At 40.9% G+C, this 19,808-nt stretch overlaps 1 protein-coding gene across 8 annotated transcripts in view; it reads right to left on the bottom strand.

Moving 5' to 3' along the window:
* gphnb (gephyrin b) overlaps positions 1-19,808 on the bottom strand; it is a 124,479-nt gene that overhangs the window by 49,439 nt on the left and 55,232 nt on the right. For all 8 annotated transcript variants that reach the window (XM_074684716.1, XM_074684717.1, XM_074684719.1 and 5 more), the window contains exons 3-8: positions 18,825-18,882; positions 18,532-18,624; positions 12,645-12,739; positions 11,445-11,511; positions 7,358-7,630; positions 5,501-5,635 (exon numbers count right to left, since the gene is read on the bottom strand). In XM_074684716.1, coding sequence (XP_074540817.1) covers positions 5,501-5,635; positions 7,358-7,630; positions 11,445-11,511; positions 12,645-12,739; positions 18,532-18,624; positions 18,825-18,882 — 721 coding nt within the window. The remainder of the gene's footprint in view (positions 1-5,500; positions 5,636-7,357; positions 7,631-11,444; positions 11,512-12,644; positions 12,740-18,531; positions 18,625-18,824; positions 18,883-19,808) is intronic.

Below are 19,808 nucleotides of genomic sequence, written 5' to 3'. Positions count from 1 at the left end.
TCTGAGGCTTATCAAGTTGTGATCATTGCAAGGCATAGCAAAAAGAAAAGAGTGGTGGAAGTTTGGTGAAAAATGTGTTAAGCTCCCCCATCATTGTTGTGGCAAGTCGAAATTTGTCATCAATCTTTTAGCATAATCAGACTACTTCAACCAACGTGAGGACTTTTCTATAATTTAACATTTAGATTATAAATGCTACTGCCAAAACACAAATAAAATCTAAATAACAGTTTTTGGATCTTCTTGAATTCAAACATTATCATCTGGGGTGCAAGATCTGCAAACCAGGGGATCTGCATGTTTCTACAGTACACCCTTATTATACTTTTAAGGATGGACAGTTTCACCTTCACACAAATTTTGCAGCTCCAGTTTATGTGAAAAATCACTTGACCACACGACTGTTTCAGTAATATTTCTGATTAAATCTGCTGCAGTACTTTAAAAGGACAAAGTGAAAATCAAGGACACGGTGGTAAATGTTGAACTTGGGCAGACCTAGTGCTCTGTCAATAAAAAAACATCAGTATGTGCACAAAACATTTTTCCATTGATCTTGTGCACTGAAAGGGATTGGCTACCAACTTTATTCTTTTGTGGGTTTAACTCATTTACAGGTAAAAAAAAAAAAAGCTTAAAAAATAAATTCTTACACCAGCCTCTTTCTGAAACACTTTGTTTTAGCTGGTGTCTCTCCAAAACTTCCTTTCCTCTGATTGGCCAGCGCTCTGGAGGCCCATTGGGGGCAGAGAAATGAACAGACCATGGTGTCCAAGGCCCGCATCTCCAACACAAGCGGCAACCTCCGGTCTAAGAGTATGAGACAATGCTGAAGTGCTAAAATCTGCTGTTTCTCGAGTGTTTTCTTGAGGCTGGCTCGGAAAGTACCTGAAATCACATACACACCAAGCCAAAAAATAGCCATTTTCAAAACAGAAACTAACCTATTTACAGCCTGGTTCAAAAAACGTCTCCTGTCTGAGTCGTTAATTTTACTATCAGCACCCACTGTACGAGGGGTGAATTTTTCTCTAACTAAGCCGCTCAGAGGATATTAAGATTGCAAGCTCCACCAATCAGAGGCACAGCTGAGGGTCACGTGACCGACGGGCGCCCTATGGCTGTAGTTGAAGCCCTTGCCACTACCAATATGGCCGCTATAGCCGATGTGCTTCATTTTCCGTTTCAGAAACAGACGGGTGACGCCGGCGAGACCGCGTCCATGTTTTATACTGTCTATGCTCAAACATGTCAAAAAACAGTTAAAAGACTCTTATATGATGACCTCTTCTGTTTAGCAAATCTCATTATGATCTCATAAAAAATTCACAAGGATCTCCTGCTACTTTCATAATGGACCATTTTGAGTAGTTTATAGAAGATTCACAGATTACTACAACATATGACTAAAGTTTTGAAAATGTGCCAGTCAATTTGGAGCATTCATTGTTACACTAGAATCATCCTGAAAAGATGGGAAAGAATAACAACGCCTCTTTAATTCCTTAAATTTGGTTATTTCTGGTGTGCAGAGAGTTTAAGTGACAAGTTTTATTTTCACAAAATCTTTGGACATACCAAAGTTTGGTGCCTATTTTCCTGTGTGTGATATATTTATTCATATTCTTTTTTTCAAACAGAATGACACTTCTGTTAGTTTTACATGCAAGCTAGTGCCAATATGTTGATTTTTATATGCAAAAATGAAATCAGTTACAAAGTCACAGAAAAACCACACAAGCTTTGGATTGCAAGATCACAGAAACAAGACTTTCCCAATCTGGAGTTGCACTTAAGTATAAAAGTGTGTTTATTCCGCCACCTCAGCAGTTTTAAGCCTAGAAAGTCGAACAACCAATCTGTGCCTGCTCTGAATGAAAAGCTTCATTTCCACCTCCTCTCTGACTCGTGGAACTGATCTCGCATCTATCAACGTTGATCAGAGACAGAAAGAAAAGGAGATCTCCTCTGGTTGCTTCCTCTGTCTCATGACCCGCCTTTGCACTCTTCCTTCCTCCCTTCACTGCTGACATCCAATCCCTCTGTTCCCATGACAACCCCATCATCTTTTCCCACGGCACCTGCCTGCTGTCCAAGAGACACATGACGGAGATGTGACACTGACAGATGAGGTGAAAGAAAGAAAGAGGGGATAGAGGAGGTAGAGAGGAAGAGAGTTGGAGACTGTCTGGGCTTGAAACATGAAAACATAAACCTTCAGCAGAGAAATCACAGAAGGATACGCAGACAGTTCAGATCACAATGTGTTGCTTTTTGCATGAATAATTGAGTGAACCTTTCACACTGGTGATGCAGTTTAACACAAAAGACGCTTCCATCTGTAACCAAGCGAAATGTTAAAGTTTGCCTTTGAAGCAGACCGAGGGTTTGTAGCTTCAAATCAGACCTGAGAATATTTCTGTGAGTATCCAAACAGAGAAACCACAACCTGCTGTCTCCATTAACACACACACACACACACACACACACACACACACACACACACACACACACACACACACACACACACACACACACACACACACACACACACACACACACACACACACACACACACACACACACACACACACACAAATAGGGGTTTCACACAAAGAAGACAAAGAGAAAAACGCAAAACATACACTCAAGTCAAGACACGGAAGAGTGCAGTGCTGGAAGACTGCGGTTGTAGATGTGTTTGTGTGAGTTTGTGTGTAAGCATGAAGTTATTTTGTAGGAGTGTATTTCCACACTCTAGTCAAGTACATTAAACTAAAAAGGAAATTAAAAAAGAACCAAAAAATGTAAAGTTTTAAACTAAAGCTGACGCAAGGAAAACAAAAAGTAAAACTGTCAAAGAATATTTGCACAAAAATGAAAATGTGGCATCCTTATGCACTGATTATCAGGGATCTCACAGGAGTGTGTTGGTTTGCACAAGTTAGAAAGCTGTGTAGTTAAAAAAAACCTGTAAGAGAACAACAGAGCTGTGGCAGACAAACAAAAATACTGAGTCGACAGAAAAGTAAGCTTGGAAAGCGCTTTGTGTGTCTGCCTGTGAGTTTTTATGAGCACTTTCAGGGTATGTTGAAAAAGCTGGTCATTAATGCTTTACAACACTGATGAAGACCTTGATGATATCAAAATTCAGGACTTCTGGCTAACAGTATTTTGAGAGTTCTGATGAAATTAGAGTTTTAGGTTGCCATACAACTAAAGGATAGATTATAAGAAAGTTTGATTGGAAAAAAAAGGCTTAAATCACTATACCCTATTCTTCCATTTGTCTTGAGTCTCAGTTGCATTGTTAATATTAAGATACACAGAGGCTTGAAAAGAAATACTCACAACTTAAGCTCCATCATATTTTCACAATGAATTTGTTTTAAAAGGTAATGCCTCTGGTCTAAAAATATGAGACTCACAACTTAAGCTCCATCATATTTTCACAATGAATTTGTTTTAAAAGGTAATGCCTCTGGTCTAAAAATATGAGACACGTGGAAGTGCTAAAACCTGCTGTTTCTTGAGTGTCCGCTTGAGGCTGGCTCCGGGAGTACCGCGAGTCACATACACACCAAGCCAAAAAAAAAGATGTATTCACAGCAGAAAAAACATATTTACAGCCTGGTACACAAAACGTTTCCTTTCTGAATCACTAATTTCACTATCGACACACACTGTACGGGGGTGAATTTTTAATTTAACCCAGCAGCTTAGGAGATATTAAGATTACAAGTTTGCCCAATCAGAGGCACAACTCAGCTCACGTGACTGACATAGCTGTACTTGAGCCACTGTTAATTCCAATATTGCCATGCCAGTCAACTAGTTTCAAAAATGTGTTTTAGAGCTATAAATATACAGCCTATAGGTGAGTCTCAGTTTTACTGTACATACTAAGTTACTCAGAGGTGTCACTCTGGGTGACTCCAGAGGCAAGAGAAACATCCATCCTTTCCTCTTTACTTCTGAAAAAGTTTTACTCATCACACCAAACTAAAGTTCAACCTTCATCTTTTCCTGCAGTTTCATCAGCAGACGGAGATAACTCATTTCTCTGGAGTTGGATCTCTTAACATGCAAACTCAGTAGAGTTCATGATTAATTTACCCATTTTTATTATTAATTATTAAAACTAAACCACTTTTAGGACTTCTTGTCCACTGGTTTAAAAGTTAAAAATAGTTTGACATTTTTGGAAAGACTCTTATTAAAATACCAGGACACCATTCCTCCAATGGGAAAATAGGCCCAAATTACATGCTTAATTTTCAAGCGTCTTGTGTGTTATTTTAATCTCACCACAGTTTGGTTTAGACTTGAGGAGTCATAGACTATGCTTTTCTTTTTTAAAGAAAAAAGTAACACAAGACACAGACATCAGCTGTACTTTTTCACTCTTACAGAACTTTGAACTATTGAACTAATCAGGAATCAAAAACAATCAACTCAATAATGTTTAACTGTTCGGGAACAGACATTTGGATTGTGAACAATACAAACAGTGATGCATCCAGATTTCTGTTTAATCCAGAGGTTTGTTGATAGGTAGTACGCAATCTAGGAACCAACTGGCTTTTTGTTGGACAATGATAAATACTTCTATTAACAATGGCCAACTTTTTAAAGAGTTCTGGTGTGGTCAGCAGTTTGTGATAGAGGACTTCCAGCCAAGACTTCAGTTTTCATGAGCTGCATTGTTAACACTCCATTCAGCAACTTCAGGAATTTCAAGTGAGTTTTGGTCAACAGGGAAGTGAAATTTGCTCAGGTAGATATGCCTGCAAAGAGTGGGAGATAGATTTTTTAAAATCTTTTTGTGGTGAGTCTCAGTTTCACTGTAAATAGTGTGTAACATACAGGGTTGACTTTGGCACACTTTAGACAGTTCCCCCAAGAGGGAACTGTTGAAATATCACAAAGCTGATTTTCAAAAAACAAAACTTGCAAGCATTGTCAGGTTTGTCCTGAAAAGGAGTATAATACAAAGTTCAAAATGCTCATTTGGTGAATAGAAGTTAAATCAACAATTTCTGATGTCAACAAAGAAGTGTGGATAATATTTGATGTCAAAGTTGGAGTATCTAGTATAGATATTTTTAGGTTATAGCCGATGTCAACCTGTCATTTTGGCAGATTGTAATCCACCTGCTTTTGCTCTCCACACTCATTGTTTGTCTTGCATATGCCAAAGCCTGCTGACCCTTGAAAGGTTAATACCTCTTCAACTCTAAATAGATACCAGATCACTGCCTCTGCCTGCACTTTCTCTGTTTTAATGTAGCATCTGTAGAAAAACACTCACCCTTCCTCAAACTCTCCTGATTTATTCCAACCCGAACAGCGACCTTTGAGTTATGATTCAGCTTGTGGAACAAATGAATTTTAGGAAATGGTAACTACTCAAGCAAAGTCCTCACAAGGATAGAAGTACACCAGTATTAAATCAGTGTTTGATGAAGTGTTAGCACATGTTCATCGCATGTGTACTCACTTTGGGTGTGGGACAGGAAGCGGTAGAGAGGCGGGAGGTGGCCTGGGCGCGGGGTGACTCCGAGGGCGTGGTGCTAAGAGAGGCTGTATCACGGGGCAACACCTGCACACCCCGCGAGATGATGGAGTCTGGGATCTACAAACACACACGCAAACAAACACAGATCTGTATAAGAAACACACCTGACACACACCTATAGATAATCTAAACACATGTACTAATATTTAAGAGCCAGAACAAACACAGATATATAATACAGAGTATTCTGAGAGTACAAACCTACACAGTGACACACAAACCAGCCAAGAGGACAAGTACCTTAACACCTCTGATACACAATCATGTGTCAAATGTAAACGAACACGCCTACTCACAGCGCTGACTCAGATGAAAGACAAATGACCTAAAAAAATGTGACACCATGATGACTAAATAAAGCAATATCCAGAGGGGGCGGAGTCTTACCAAACATCCGTCTGTGACTGGACAATGAGGTGGGATGTTACCGTGACAACAGAGCCATGAAGCAGGGTCCGGGCTGCAGACAGGGTAGGATAGGATGATGGGTGTGGAGAGATACTTAATGTTACATGTGAAAACACAGTGGACACACACACACACATGTGCACACACAGACAGACAGATGAGTTAAGAGGTAGTCATGATGTGATGTATGATAAACAGAAATGAATGGTGGCCTGATGTGGAAGAACAGATTCACTATTTTTTAACTCAGGTTTTGTTGTTCTCACTGCTTGTGTAGCCTCTTGCGGAGGTGCAGCAGAGAAATAGAAACCTCTTTTTACTTGGCTGTCTTATACCTGATTCTGATGGTCAAAATATCATCATAATGACTAATTTTCAACCTGATCACAAACACCAGGTCCACCTCTGCATGTTGACACTGTAATAAAAAAAAAAAGTGTTTCGGTCTAAGGATGGTTTTGAGAGTCAGGAAATAATGAGAACAGATAAGAGAGCAGTATGAAGAGCTACTGAGCTCCAAGCATCTCTGATAGGGCACAGCAGAGCACAATTCTGACCTGATGTCCAGGTAATGGGAGCAGAGCTGTTGAACACCTCTCTATTGTTTCCAAATTTGTGCATACATGAACACCAGAATGTTCAATATGGGTTAATAAACCAAACAACAACACTTTGCTCTTAGGTCTGTTTGTCATAAAGCAAGGTTGAGCTTTACTACATGGGTAAGCGGAGACAGTTGCAGCGTTAGTAACTTGCTGGAACAACTAATCGGCAATTTGCATCACTCGATCTTGAAACAAGTTGACTTTACATTCGATTCAACTCATGCAACTTATTACTTTGGTGTGTCAACACAACATAAGCTGCCAATTGCTACTGAATAACTTATACCAGAAGTGATGATAATGGCGACAAGTAAAAACTATCTACTTACGCTTTAACCGGCAATTCTGAAAGGTGAAATTCTTGTTGCAAAACTTAGTTTAAAAGCTCATACATAGAAAGATATGGGTTAAAAAATGGTGAATCTATCCCATCAGATATATAATAAAATCATATAATGGTTTTATGAATGGGTGCTTTCTGTTTACATTCCTCAAAAGAAACAAAATGTAAAATCAACAAGGATGTATTTGTATCTGAAGTGTTATGAATGGAGTTGATGAGACACAATGAATATTTGACCTACTGTAAGATAAGTTTGCAGGTTGGCAAACATCTCTACACTGCATTCAGTTCAGCTCTCAGGGTGCACAGGAAATCCTTCAAACGATCTCTTTACCTAATTTATTTCTTAAAGATGTATTCAGGCTGCCGTTCTCTAACTCTCTTTATCCTAAAACAATTTTCAATTTGTGCGTTTTCTGGTACCTTGGCGGCAATGGATGCGGCTGTGATGTGGGAGGACGAGCTGTCCTCGGTAGAGGCCACGCCACTGTCCTTCTTCTCCTCGTCCTCCTCCTCGCACTGCACGCCCTTGTCCTCTGTCTGGCGGCGCGGCGAACTGTTGGGCGGCGGCGAAAGAGGCGGTGGTGGCGACGGCAGGTCTTCCAGCTCATCCACCACCTCCTTTACCTTCACCACTGCATCTCGCAGGAGGTCGATGGCGTGCGGCAGCGCCGGCAGGATGAACTGGAAGCATTCCTGGCAGAGTGGGAGACAAAACATTTGGACACAAAAACACTGGGGTGGGTGTCTTTTTACCTTAACCTCATATTTTATGTACTTAGTTATTCAAAAGATGTAAACTCGACATGCTGTGGTCCCTGTTGTGCTGCTGTTTTCACTTCCTAACCTGTCTGCGAGGAACTCTGCTAGGTTTTGTGAAGCTATTGTAGCATTAGAGTTTCCAAAATCATTCTTAAATACACAACACTTTATCAATAAAACATCTGACACATTCTCTGCAGTGTTGATTTAATCAGCACATTAGGTGTAGCTGAAAAATGTCGCATAAATAAAGCATGGTTGAATAGTGTAAGATGTTTAAATTTTCATGGGCTTAAATTTTGGCTGCAACTCTTCGTGTGCAACTCTGAAAGTCGACCTGTAAAATTAGCAGTTTGTGATTTTGTGATTTAAAGGAGACGTAACGCCATTTGAAGTGGAGGAATGCAGTAAATCTGAAAATACACAAAGTATGTGGTCAAGTAAAGTTGAAGAACCCTGGATATGTTGAGGAATATTCATGGATTTGAAATAAAAAAGGGACCTTAGAGGAAATTGTGTTGTTTTTCATACTCAGGGCAAAAAGCAGCTTTGAAACGTTATGGATGGGGATGATATCTGACATAAATATAAAAAATGAGCACAAATCAAAGGAATTAAAGAAAAAAACAACAAAACCTAAATGCTGTGATTTTGTATTTGTTCCACATGAAACAGGAAAAATGATCTCTGAATTTTCAGTACACCTGTAGTTTAATGTAAAAGCAGTAGCCCTTAATTTTGTATCTTTGAATTAAAAAAAATGTAGAAAAGCTTGTCTTAAATATACACCGAGTAGAGTTGTACAAATTGAAAAAGAGGGAGGGACACAGTAGCCTATTCAAGACCTGAAGTACCCTTTTTATTCATTTCTGTGTAACAAAAAATAAACTATGACCCAGAGCTTCACTTAACAGAAGGAGATCACAGTGCCCCCCTTTGGCCACATGTATACAAACACATACTCTACTCTCCTGTCTTCTCTGTTCCCCTCTTCAGTGTGTGAGTGCCCGTGGGCTCCTCTGCTATGCTAAATGCTCCATTCTCCTCACTCCCAAGACAAGCGCTAATCTGTGAAATTATTTATCTAGCTGTGTATTTTAAGCATTGAGAGGATACATTATTAATCGCCTCCTACGCTTTACAGTATCTTATTCTGGCTTTGGGAGCAGCATTCTCACTTCCCGTCATGTTTTCGTGTGTGTGCACATAGCAGGCAGGATTGAATTTGACATTGTTAACCTTGATTTGACTGGATTTAAATCCCGTAGATCCACAACAGGATGCATGGGACTAAAATAACATCTTCAACTGTGAATACAAAAAAAAAAAAAGATTCTTTAGATCACAAAAGGAAGCAGTTGAAGCATTAACAGAATTTTACCATGAGGCCCAGTGTGTAGCCTCTAGCTAACCTTTTTCACCCATTACACAGCTTTTTAACATTCACATTTTTCTTTATACGTTTAAAAATAAATCTAGGCATGTTGGGTAAAAATTGGGGTGGGATGGGGAAAAAGAAAAAGAAGGTTAGCTTCAAGAGCCTGGAGACATTCCTCCATTCTCGTTTTGTGCTTTCAGTGCATGATGGGAACTTTTTTTCTTGTGTCAGGAGGAGTGCTTTTTTTTGTCTACTTTTATTCACTGTTTAGTCCTGAAGGAGAGTAACTGTCAAGAACACTAAAGAGCAGAATCCCTGGATATAGTGCCAGGGGATGAGAAACAAAAGCAGAGGGAGAGAAAGAGAAAGGGAAAGGAGTTTGCATGAGCTGACGAGAGAGAATGACAGATGGGTGGCAAAAGAAAGAGAGACCAGGACAGAGGGAAAGAAGTGAAAGAGACAAGGAGGAGAGAGTGAAAAGAAATTGAGAAAGATGTCCAAAAAGTTGAGAAAGAGAAGAACAGAAAGAGGGACAGCAGAGATGAAGAGACAGAGAGACGGAAAGACTTCAAGAGTTGGCCTATTTTGCATTTTTATCTGAAACTATTTTTCCGTACAAGAAGACTACTTTCAATTTCTAGATCACTAAAATAGCAAAATTAAACCCATAAGAGAGAAAGAGAAAAAACGAAAAACGTACTGCCAGGGTGTGGAGGCGCAAATAGTGCTTCATGTTACAATATTCTAACACACAACGGTATAGTGGAAACTTATTAAAGTTTCTGCCTCTTAATTTTTCTGTAAGTAATAGAAAGTCCTGACTTTAAATTGACCAAATACAGCTGCTAAGTCTGTGTCCCAAATCTACAAAATAGGCTGATCTAGGTACCATTTCTGAATGCTACACTCATGCTTACTGTTTCTGTGCTGTATTAAGCCCTGTTTGCATTTCCAGCTTTAGCTTTCCACCTTCTGATCTTTGCCCTTTTATTTAGCCAGAGGAAAGGACTGAATATCAATCCTGCAGATGTACTGTCTGATCTTCACATACATCTTTATTATCAGTCACTCCTTAAATGTGTCCTTCTTTTTATGTACATACCTGCACGTGATCTGTGATCCGTAAATGTGTATACATTTTGTCGATATATCTGAATGTGTACAAGCAGCATGTGTATTGATTGTAGGTGTGTGTTCTACTGTGTGCACAAATGTTAATGATTAATTGATAATGTCATGCAGCATTGATCTTTTGGGTTTGTTGATGTACTTGTAATTTTCTGTGTGTTCTGCACACGGATGCACAGCCTTACAAAGGTCTCATATGGGTTTAAACTTTGATTCTTTATGAATGTTTGAGAATGTAAACCTGTGTGTATATTGGGGTATGGATGTGTGTGTGTGTGTGTGCCCACCCTTACTGTCTCCCTCTACCGCTCCATCTGTCTCCCTTTCTGCCGTGCTGACCTACGCATCTGTCTCTGCCTCGTTACGCACCTGCTCCTCCTGATCGATTTTAGTATTTCTTTTAATCAATTACGCCACCTCCCCCCGTCTGCTGCCATATTAGTGTCTCTCTCATCAACTCCCAGTTGAAGGTAATGACACAATCCGCCCATTGCAGCCTTTTATTGTAATGATGTCCTGTCATAAAGATAAGTCAAGCTCAGCTGGCCAATAGAGAGGCTTTACATCAGAGAGTGTCAACCCTTTGTCTCTCTGGTCTTATATACACACAGCCAAATGAAACACTCTTTGTATCTAGATTCACTGTTTGGATTGTGGGCTTTTCAGTCACAGTGTTAGTATTTATAGCGCAGTTTTACTTCTCGTATTTTCCCTTTCTCTTTTGAGCATGTTGTTGAGGGTTAAAACAGGCTTCAGATAAAGTAATAAAAAATAATTAACCAATCAGGCGTTTCCAACTGATCTAAAATGAAGGAAGGAAAATAAATCAGAAAGTGAGACGTTCACTGCATCCTTTTTCATTGCGAACCCCATACAACAGCCCCAAGCAGAGCTGACTTTGTGGCAAAAGTCATGGCGCTAGCAAAATGCTAAGCTAATAATGCCTCTGGAAACAGGTTGTTGCTTCCTAATTGCAGAATTTAGGACAGAGTTACTTGCTGCTTCTCAGTCCTCATTTTTTTGTTTTGTTGATATAGATGTGTAGTGAAGAAGTCATACTGCATTAAACCAGATGTCACAAAAAAAACGTTACACTTGGAGCCTGAGATTCCTGTTTATAGCCTAAAAATTAGATATGTTTAGTTCAGTGGCACCCTTTTCTCATTCGTCCATCCAAATAAACGTGGGGCATGACAAAAACACAATTTGGCATAAAGGACTTCTGTTTGAAGCGTTTCCTACCTGGGAGCCTTTCTTGCTTCCTGGTAAGTTAATGATGAGCGTCTTCCCTCTGATACCACACACAGGTCTGTAAGAGATGAACATGAGAGAGTTTTTTTTATACAGAAAACGACAACAAGGTGACACCTGCCTCTATATCCCCCTCAATTTCAATTTAGTGTTTCAAACTGAACTCCACTTTATCTGCAAGGCTCCGCTTTGCTTGGCTTTGGCTGCCTTTTGCAGTGGCTCTCTCTTCTTTGTCCGGTTCTTGTGGCTTTTTTCGTCTTTTTTGTAGTCTTTGTATTTGGAGTGGATCATTACTTTGTATGACTCATTTGTTGGTCATGGACACCAAACTTTTTGTGGCTTCAGTGATATTTTTACTACTTTTTCTCCTGAGTTTGTCTGGAGATCCTACGTGTAACCATGGCTGCATTGTTTACATGTGAACTCAGCTGTTAGCAGCCTGTAGCATGTCAATGCTAACTGGTGTAAGGCCTGATGTCTTCCCACAAGGTGAGGAGAAGGAGGTGAGGACGACGTGCTGGTTCTCGGGTGCGAGCTAAGAAGTGACGACATGAACCTGTTCTTCATCCATCGTTATTGTGAACGTAAGATCTATCTCCAATAAGATGGACGAGCTAGCTGTGCTAATCCAGCAACAGAGGGAATACCATAAGGCAGAGTAGCATCGTGCTATTCACAGACATGGCTAATGGAGCTAACATCAGACACCAACGCCACATTTGAAGAGCTTCACCTGCTGTGAGCAGACAGGATACAGGAGACAGAGATGGAGCATGACTGAAGAAGCTCAGTCCTGGACCCTGTGGAGGTGGAGGCTGGCTGAACTGGAGAATGATGGACAAGCTGTCATCATTAATTTTCTTATGGACCATTTTGCACTTTCTATACACTTGCTTACTTTTGTTTTCTTGATTACTGCTGTGACTTCGATTTCTTTGTACTTGTTACAATGACAATAAAGTTCTATTCTATTCTATTCTATTCTATTCTATTCTATTCTATTCTATTCTATTCTATTCACTCATTTAGTCTGATATGAACAGGTGTCATGGTCCTTTTTAACCAAGTCATTGGAGTCACTCTGTGTCTTCTCTGTAAGAGTTTACATTCTCTGCTCTCTCAGTTTTAAGTTCACTTCACACCCTCAAACTGAAGTTTTAGGTGTGATAATTTGTCATGTTGAACCCTTACCTGGAGAGCATGCCCAGCGGCGTGACGTTGAGAGACCCCATCAGCATGGCAAGTGACATCCCCGGAGCCTCGCGCTCTATCACCTCCTTAGTGGCCTGAAGAGAGCGGAGAGATGAAGAGGAGGGTCATTAGTAACATTATGATCTAACCAAGCTAATTCTATTTACCGTGTCTAATGTCTACATCTGAAGTAATCATAAAATAATTTATTGATAGGCTCCTTCATTACTCCTTCAGTTTAAGGCGGTCATTAACCCCAATCCTGCTCAGTGCTGTTCATTAATACAGCCAAATTAATATCACAGAAAGAGTTTAGAGAAAGGGATAGTTGTTGACATTTATTCACAGTAATGGCTTATGCTTTCAAGAAGTGTCACAGATTAATTCAGCTGTCCTTAACCCATAACACAGGACATCATCTTGCAACCCAGGTTTAGCAATTAAATGCCTTTTTGACCCTGCAGACCCAACTTTCAAACTACTCAGAAAGAAAGGTTAACCTGTTAGTTTAGTCAGATCACCAGAAAACAGAGATGAGCATCCCATCAACAACCATCTGAATGCATACTCCCATGGACTGAACCATCTCGATTACCCTTCAGACATTGATTTACACTCCATCTTACACAATCAAACAACTGCCTGCAGGGCCAAGAAATCTTTACTTGACCTGTTTCCATCCATTTCCTTTCCAGTTAGCAATCAGAATTGATCCCAACTTTAAAATCAATGCAGCACTTTGTCCTTTACTCGCTCAATCAGTGAAGGTAAAGTGCTTAATGTATCCTGCATTCCTAGATTTCATTGAGCTTCTGTTTTTCTTTTGAATTTACATTGTATAAAATGTTTTGGAAAGATTACTCAGTAAGCTTTGGACTTGACATATGGTTTTTAAGGTTGTTAATTCACCTTCCCTGCAGGGACTTGTGCAAAAAAATACATCTGTCTATTTGTGTGTGTGTGAGTGTGCAAACACATATGTGGGACTGCAGTTGCACGCGGCTCACTCCTGACAGTACGATAGCGAAGATGATAGCGCCTTCTCCTCCTCCAGCTGTGTGTGTTGGGTGCCCTTGATTTGAGTGACACTTCAAACGCACCATTAGCGAGGGAGAAGGGAGAGGAAAGACTTCAAAGGGAGAGGGGCCGCTGATGAGCTTCGTGAGCTTGGACTTAGAGGAGGCGTAGAAGGAGAGAAGAAGGAAGGAGGGTGGAAGGAGAAAGAGAGGGGGAGGGACCAAGAAGGAGGGGCAGGATGGAAAGAAGAAGGCAGGAGCAAGCGGGAGGGGTGCGGCTGGATTTATACGTAATTTAACATAAAATCGTCTTCTGGAAAGAAGGAAGGATTCAACAGGCAAACCTTCAGAGGGGCTTAGAAAAAAAATCGTGTGAGCAATATTTCACTATGACTGATATAAGTGGGGAAGGGTTTATCTGCATTTCATGTAAGACAAGGGTTAGGAAGAAGAATTGAGGACAAAATATGATCACAAAGAGACCCCTTCTGGTCAACTTTGGCCCTCATGTTTCAACTGTTTCTATAAGCATGGACACAAGGAACTGCTTCAACATGACACCAAACTTGATCTATTCTGTTCATTTAAAAACTGCTGAACTCAAATCAAACATTTAGATATGTTCATCATAATTTTTGGGCCATGAGCTCAACATTTAGAAATTCACGTTTGAGGTTTTGTCTCCGGTGAAGGAAAAGAAAAGAAAAGAGGAGAGAATAATGGAGAATTGAGAAAAAGTGGCTTGTATTTGTGAGTGTTGCGAGCTGGAGACCTGTCCATGGTGTAACCTGCTTTGCACCCAATGATCACTCTGATAGGCTCCAGCCACCATGTTGCCAAATGGGATGATCAGTGAAGGTAACAGATGCGTTATTATGGAACCCACATCAGTTTTAGGTAAACCCTGCCCCCACTGCTCTAAAAGGCCTAGTGACGCAGCCAAACTCCACTCAGTGTTTTGATCGACGCTCATACAGACTTCAGCATCTGATACATTTGTTAGGTCGTTCATCTTTTCTGAAACGAAATTTTTCTCACTGCATGACCGCAGCAGAACACACCTCTATTCTGAACGTTACATTGACTTTTGTATTCTTATTACAAATTTAAAGTTAAGATGATGTGTGTGTGTGTGTGTGTGTGTGTGTGTGTGTGTGTGTGTGTGTGTGTGTGTGTGTGTGTGTGTGTGATTGAATGAAAAGTTTTGTGTAAAATGTTTTGGCTTTGCTAGTATGAGTAGCCTATCTTCAGGGCAGAGAAGTGGGATATATCCATGCAAGCATCCTGACAGAATGCTTATCACATAAATGTACATTATTCCACTCCATTGCAAAGCCAAGACAACAATATGAGTGAGCAGGAATCAACATTATTGCATGGGTATCAACACTATTGCATATGCAAGTAAATCCAGACAAACAGGCAATTTTAACACAAATATCAATTTAATTTTGACTAATATCAGCTTATTTATTTAACCACTTGAACCACAGATGGTTGAGCAGAGTCCCCCGGGGCTCTTTACTAGTGTATTTTCTGTGCGTTGCGTCTTGCATGACAAATTTAGCATTTGACATCTCAGTTTGTTTTATTGCGCTTGCGCGTGAGCATGTTGCAGGCGTGGTTTGACTGCGTCACCAGGGCTGGAGAGCAGCAGGGGGTGGGGTTTACCTAGAACTGATGTGGGTTCCATAATAACGCGTAACAGACGGGTGATGCAGGGTAAAAAATATACATAAATATTTTTTTTTAGAATCATAGCTATTAAAAAACAACAAAATATAAATTGTTTGAAGTAACTACAGCAAAATGTAAAAAAAATAAAATAAAAGAAAGAAGAAAATGACCTGTGTGTACTGCTGACATATTGATATAAGGTAACTTGGTAACAGTGGCGATTGCTCTAAGACTGCAAGGGAAGCTCAGCTTCCCCTAAAATGTCCCCAAAAAAGTGGTGATATGTACTGCTGTGTTTACATTTCATTGATAAAATATGCGCTAGAATTCCTTCATCTTTTGTTCAGAATCAGCTACCTATCACAGGTAACTGGCTCCACCTCCTTCTCATTCATCCCTGCAGCGTCTCAGCACTTTAACATAGCCGGATGCTGGGCGTCGGGCGTCTTCTGACTTCAGCGGGGAAGCGTAGAGTGGGTTGTTCCACTGTGAAAACTGGACGGTCATTGGATAAACGCTGGGCTTTATCCCGCCCATCGGACGCTCAGCGTCTCTGGGGGTCTATGAGGCAGTGGGCTGGCCTGGATGCTCAGCTTCTGTATGATGATTGGATGATCTGTCTGAGGCCGAATCCCTTTTTGATTGACAGAGAAATGAGCCAGTCAGTGATCTTCCCTACAGAAGATCCTCCACCAGAGCATCTTCTGTAGGGAGGAGCATCTTCTGTTAAAGTGGCTCAAGTCTTACACCCGCAATACAATGAGCCAAGGTCGTTTAAGCAGTCTAGCTCTGCCGGCCTTTGAGTGAACACTTGTAAAATCCCAGGAAAAAACACCTGGTTGGTACTAGGGTTGGTACAGGGTCACAGATCATTTTCTTGAAAAGGAACGGAGGGTAGAATTTACATTCAAATAAATAAACAAATTTATGATGTTGGCCGGAAAAAATGAGCTTCCCCTCCTTAACTGACCAGCAGCCGCCACTGCTTGGTAAACTGGATAAGACCCTCAAAAAACTAGCAACACGTAGCATTACTGTGGTAGAAACAGAGTTAAAATAAATACACACATACTGTATGTAACTCTTCTCTTTGAGCAAATCCACAAAATACAAGCAGTTTTAGTTTCTGTCCTGCCTTTATTTTAAACAGAGAGCAGTCATGTGCAGCTTTGTACAGCTTTTACACACACACACACACACACACACACACACACACACACACACACACACACACACACACACACACACACACACACACACACACACACACACACACACACACTGCAGAGATATGGTTGTCTGCAGCACACAGGCCTGAATCAGATAGCAGGTAATATCAGGGACTACACTGTCTACGTGTCTTCCCTCTTCCAGGAGCGCTGCTGTCTACCCTGATTGATGAGGACCAGTGATACTGCTGAGAACCACTGCTCATCTCCTGCCAAACTGCTCGGGTGCGCGTCTCCGTGTGTCTGTCTGTGTGTGTGTGTGCTGGGTGTAATCCAAAAAATGGTTCTTATCTAAAGTTCTGTATCGTACAAAAGTTAGTTTATTGTGAGGATTTACTAAGAACAGGTTGTGGCCACATCCGTCTCACCTGCACATACTTTGTGAATTAAAAAAATTCTTTTTCTCATTTACACAGATGAAAGTAGCACAGTCCTTTTATAAAAAATAGGCCCCATGTGGTCTTCAGCAGGATCGTCTCCAGAATTTTAGTCTTCAATACAAAACTAGAAAATCTGAGGATGTGGGATATTACTCCTGGGACCCTCAGATAACTGGGTATCTCTTTTTTATTCTAGTGAACTGCAGAGAGTGCTGGTGTAGACTGAGCACAGAGCTACATTTGATGAATGATTACATTTTCTCTCCTGTTTCATTGCTTTATTTTCTTGCTCTCATCACTTAGTCCTATGTAACTCAATCACTGCTATTCTTTTTTAGCAAGTCGCTTTGGGTTTGAATAATGGCTGCAGATCCATCTTTCTTAAATGCTATGAAAACTTAAATCTGTAAACTACACAAACTGATTTGATTCAGAAAAAAGCGAGAAATCTTGAGATCTTCACAATGCTTGCTGAAATGATGAGGTCATGATACAAGGATCTCTTCACTGGTTAATGATGAAGTTGTGAGCCTCTAATGCCAAAGTCTGCCAAAAGCTCTGCCCCCAACGGGCCTCTAGAGGGCTGACCAATCAGGGGGAAGGGGGTTTGAGAAGCAAGTAGCTTTAAAGAGACAGCAGTAATGTTTTTCATGAACATCAGTGTGGGAAGAACAGGATTTTTTTTAGCTGATTAATCGTCTCCTACAAGCCTATTTTCACGTGTGTAAGTGTCTGTGTCTGCCTCAACCCCCTCCTCAGCCTGTATGTTGAGGTTTTGGTTGTTTCGGGATGTTTCCGGGTGAAGATTAAGCGTGGTTACCTCAGCCAATCACAGTGCATGTGACTTTGCATGTCGACAGCAGTGAGTAGAAGAAGCTAGCCTGAGTAGCTACAATAGTGGATGTAGCACAGAAGAAGAAAAACACATCCAAAGTGAAATAAAACGCCATGCAACATCTGATATTGTGTATCTGCTGTAGTATCTCATACAAGAGGTCCAAAAAGTCAATATACTGGTGCTGCCACCTGCCACCCATTATCTCTGAACTGCCTGCTACATGATCCCATATTTCATTTAAGGAAGTGAGTCAATAAGGATCAAACTTCTGCCTCCTTATTTCCCATGTGACCAAGGGGCTAATTACACTCTGTGTTAATCACTGCTGCAATACACATGTGTGTACTAAGCGAAAACAGACTGGGCTGCTCTAAATTCAACACACGCAAGAACAGGAGGGAGGGACTTTTTTTAGGGGCCTTCCCTTTAAGGACACATACCGATTTGATTCCAAAAGGTTTTGCCAAAATGCCCCTCATTCTTCTTTTTTAGTGTATTTATGGACTGACTGAAATAAATGTGTGAAGCATTGTGGTGAAATTTGCATCACTGCAGTCTTGAAATATTTGTAACCAGTTTTTTTTTCCAACAGTTTTGACAACATCAGCAGAAATCATAGAGGATATCACAAACTCAGCAAGCTGACATTCACTCCCAGTCAGTATTTAAGAAGAATCAAACAGAGAGATTAGAGCTGCATGTAAACTGCTGCTTAGGGAGAATTGTGACGAACACCTTGGCACTCACCTCTGGTGTGACATCTCTTGGTGCGAAGCCTGTGCCTCCAGTGGTTAGGATGAGGTTAAGTTCCTTTTCATCGCACCAGTCCACCAGAGTCTCCTGTTAGTATACACACACACACACACACACACACACACACACACACACACACACACACACACACACACACACACACACACACACACACACACACACACACAATTCATTATAATTCAAAAAGAGCTTACAGCTGATAAAGAGACAGAAACTGCTAATGGATTGATAGAGCAGATACACAGACAGGTTGATAGATTACACACCTTAATTTCGTCGATCTCATCTGGCACTATCTTGTAGGCTGAGATCATCCCCCCCAACCTGAGAGAGGAAAAAAGTCATTAGATTACACGCACAGTTATTAACGTGTTAGATACAAGGCAAGATTCTTTATTGATCCAGGGAGAAAATCCTCTTTATTCTTTAGACGCTTTAACATGGAGGTCAACAAAGGTCCCCCAAGGAACTAAAGATCTTTTATAAGTCAGAATCTTGAGTGAGCTGTTAATGATATAGATAGGTGTCATGGTAGGGATGAAACCAGAGAGCCTTTGATGCGTCTGATATGAAAGTGAACTTCTTGCTTGTAACTCAAAGCCTCTCATTCCTAAATAAGAAAAATGTTACAGTCTGCCCCAACCTAGGATTCAGAATCAAACATAGAAATAAAAGATATGTGACTGATGCTGGGCCAACATGACCATTCCCTGAAAAGCAAAATCAGGATGTCCTTGGTTCCATGCTTACTTTAAATTTTAGAAAGCCTTAAACTGCTGATTTTTAAAAAATTTTAATTATTTTTTATTTTTCTCTTCCATGGCTGCCACCTAATCACGGTGGAGAGGTTTGAGTGCCTGAATGAGCCGAGGAGCTACGCTGTCAGGGCCCCTGGTAGGGTCTCCCAAGACAAACTGGTCCTATAGGTGAGGGGCCAAAGTGCGGCCGTAGACTCCATATGAAGAAAAACAATAGGGACCACTTCACTCTGGCTGGAGGGTCACAGAGCCCTGCCCTCGCGCCAGGCCTGGGGCTGGGCCAGCCCTAATAGGTGACAAGGTTCATCCTGCTGTGGCTTCACCACCAGCAGGAGGAGCAATAAGGGTCTGGTGCGTTGTGGTCTGATCTCCAGTTACAGAAAGTGGCCTTTGGGACATGGAGCCTCTCTTTTCTTCGTAGGGTGTCTTGGCTCAGCCTTGAGAATAGGGTTCTGAGCCCAGAAGTCCTGGAGAGGCTCAAAATCGAGCCGT

This window comes from Halichoeres trimaculatus, unplaced genomic scaffold (genome assembly GCF_033239565.1).
Source record: "Halichoeres trimaculatus isolate MK-OKI-2021-1 unplaced genomic scaffold, fHalTri1.1 fHalTri1_scaffold_13, whole genome shotgun sequence".
NCBI classification, from domain to species: domain Eukaryota; kingdom Metazoa; phylum Chordata; class Actinopteri; order Labriformes; family Labridae; genus Halichoeres; species Halichoeres trimaculatus.
This window is presented reverse-complemented; position numbering and strand designations above follow the sequence as displayed.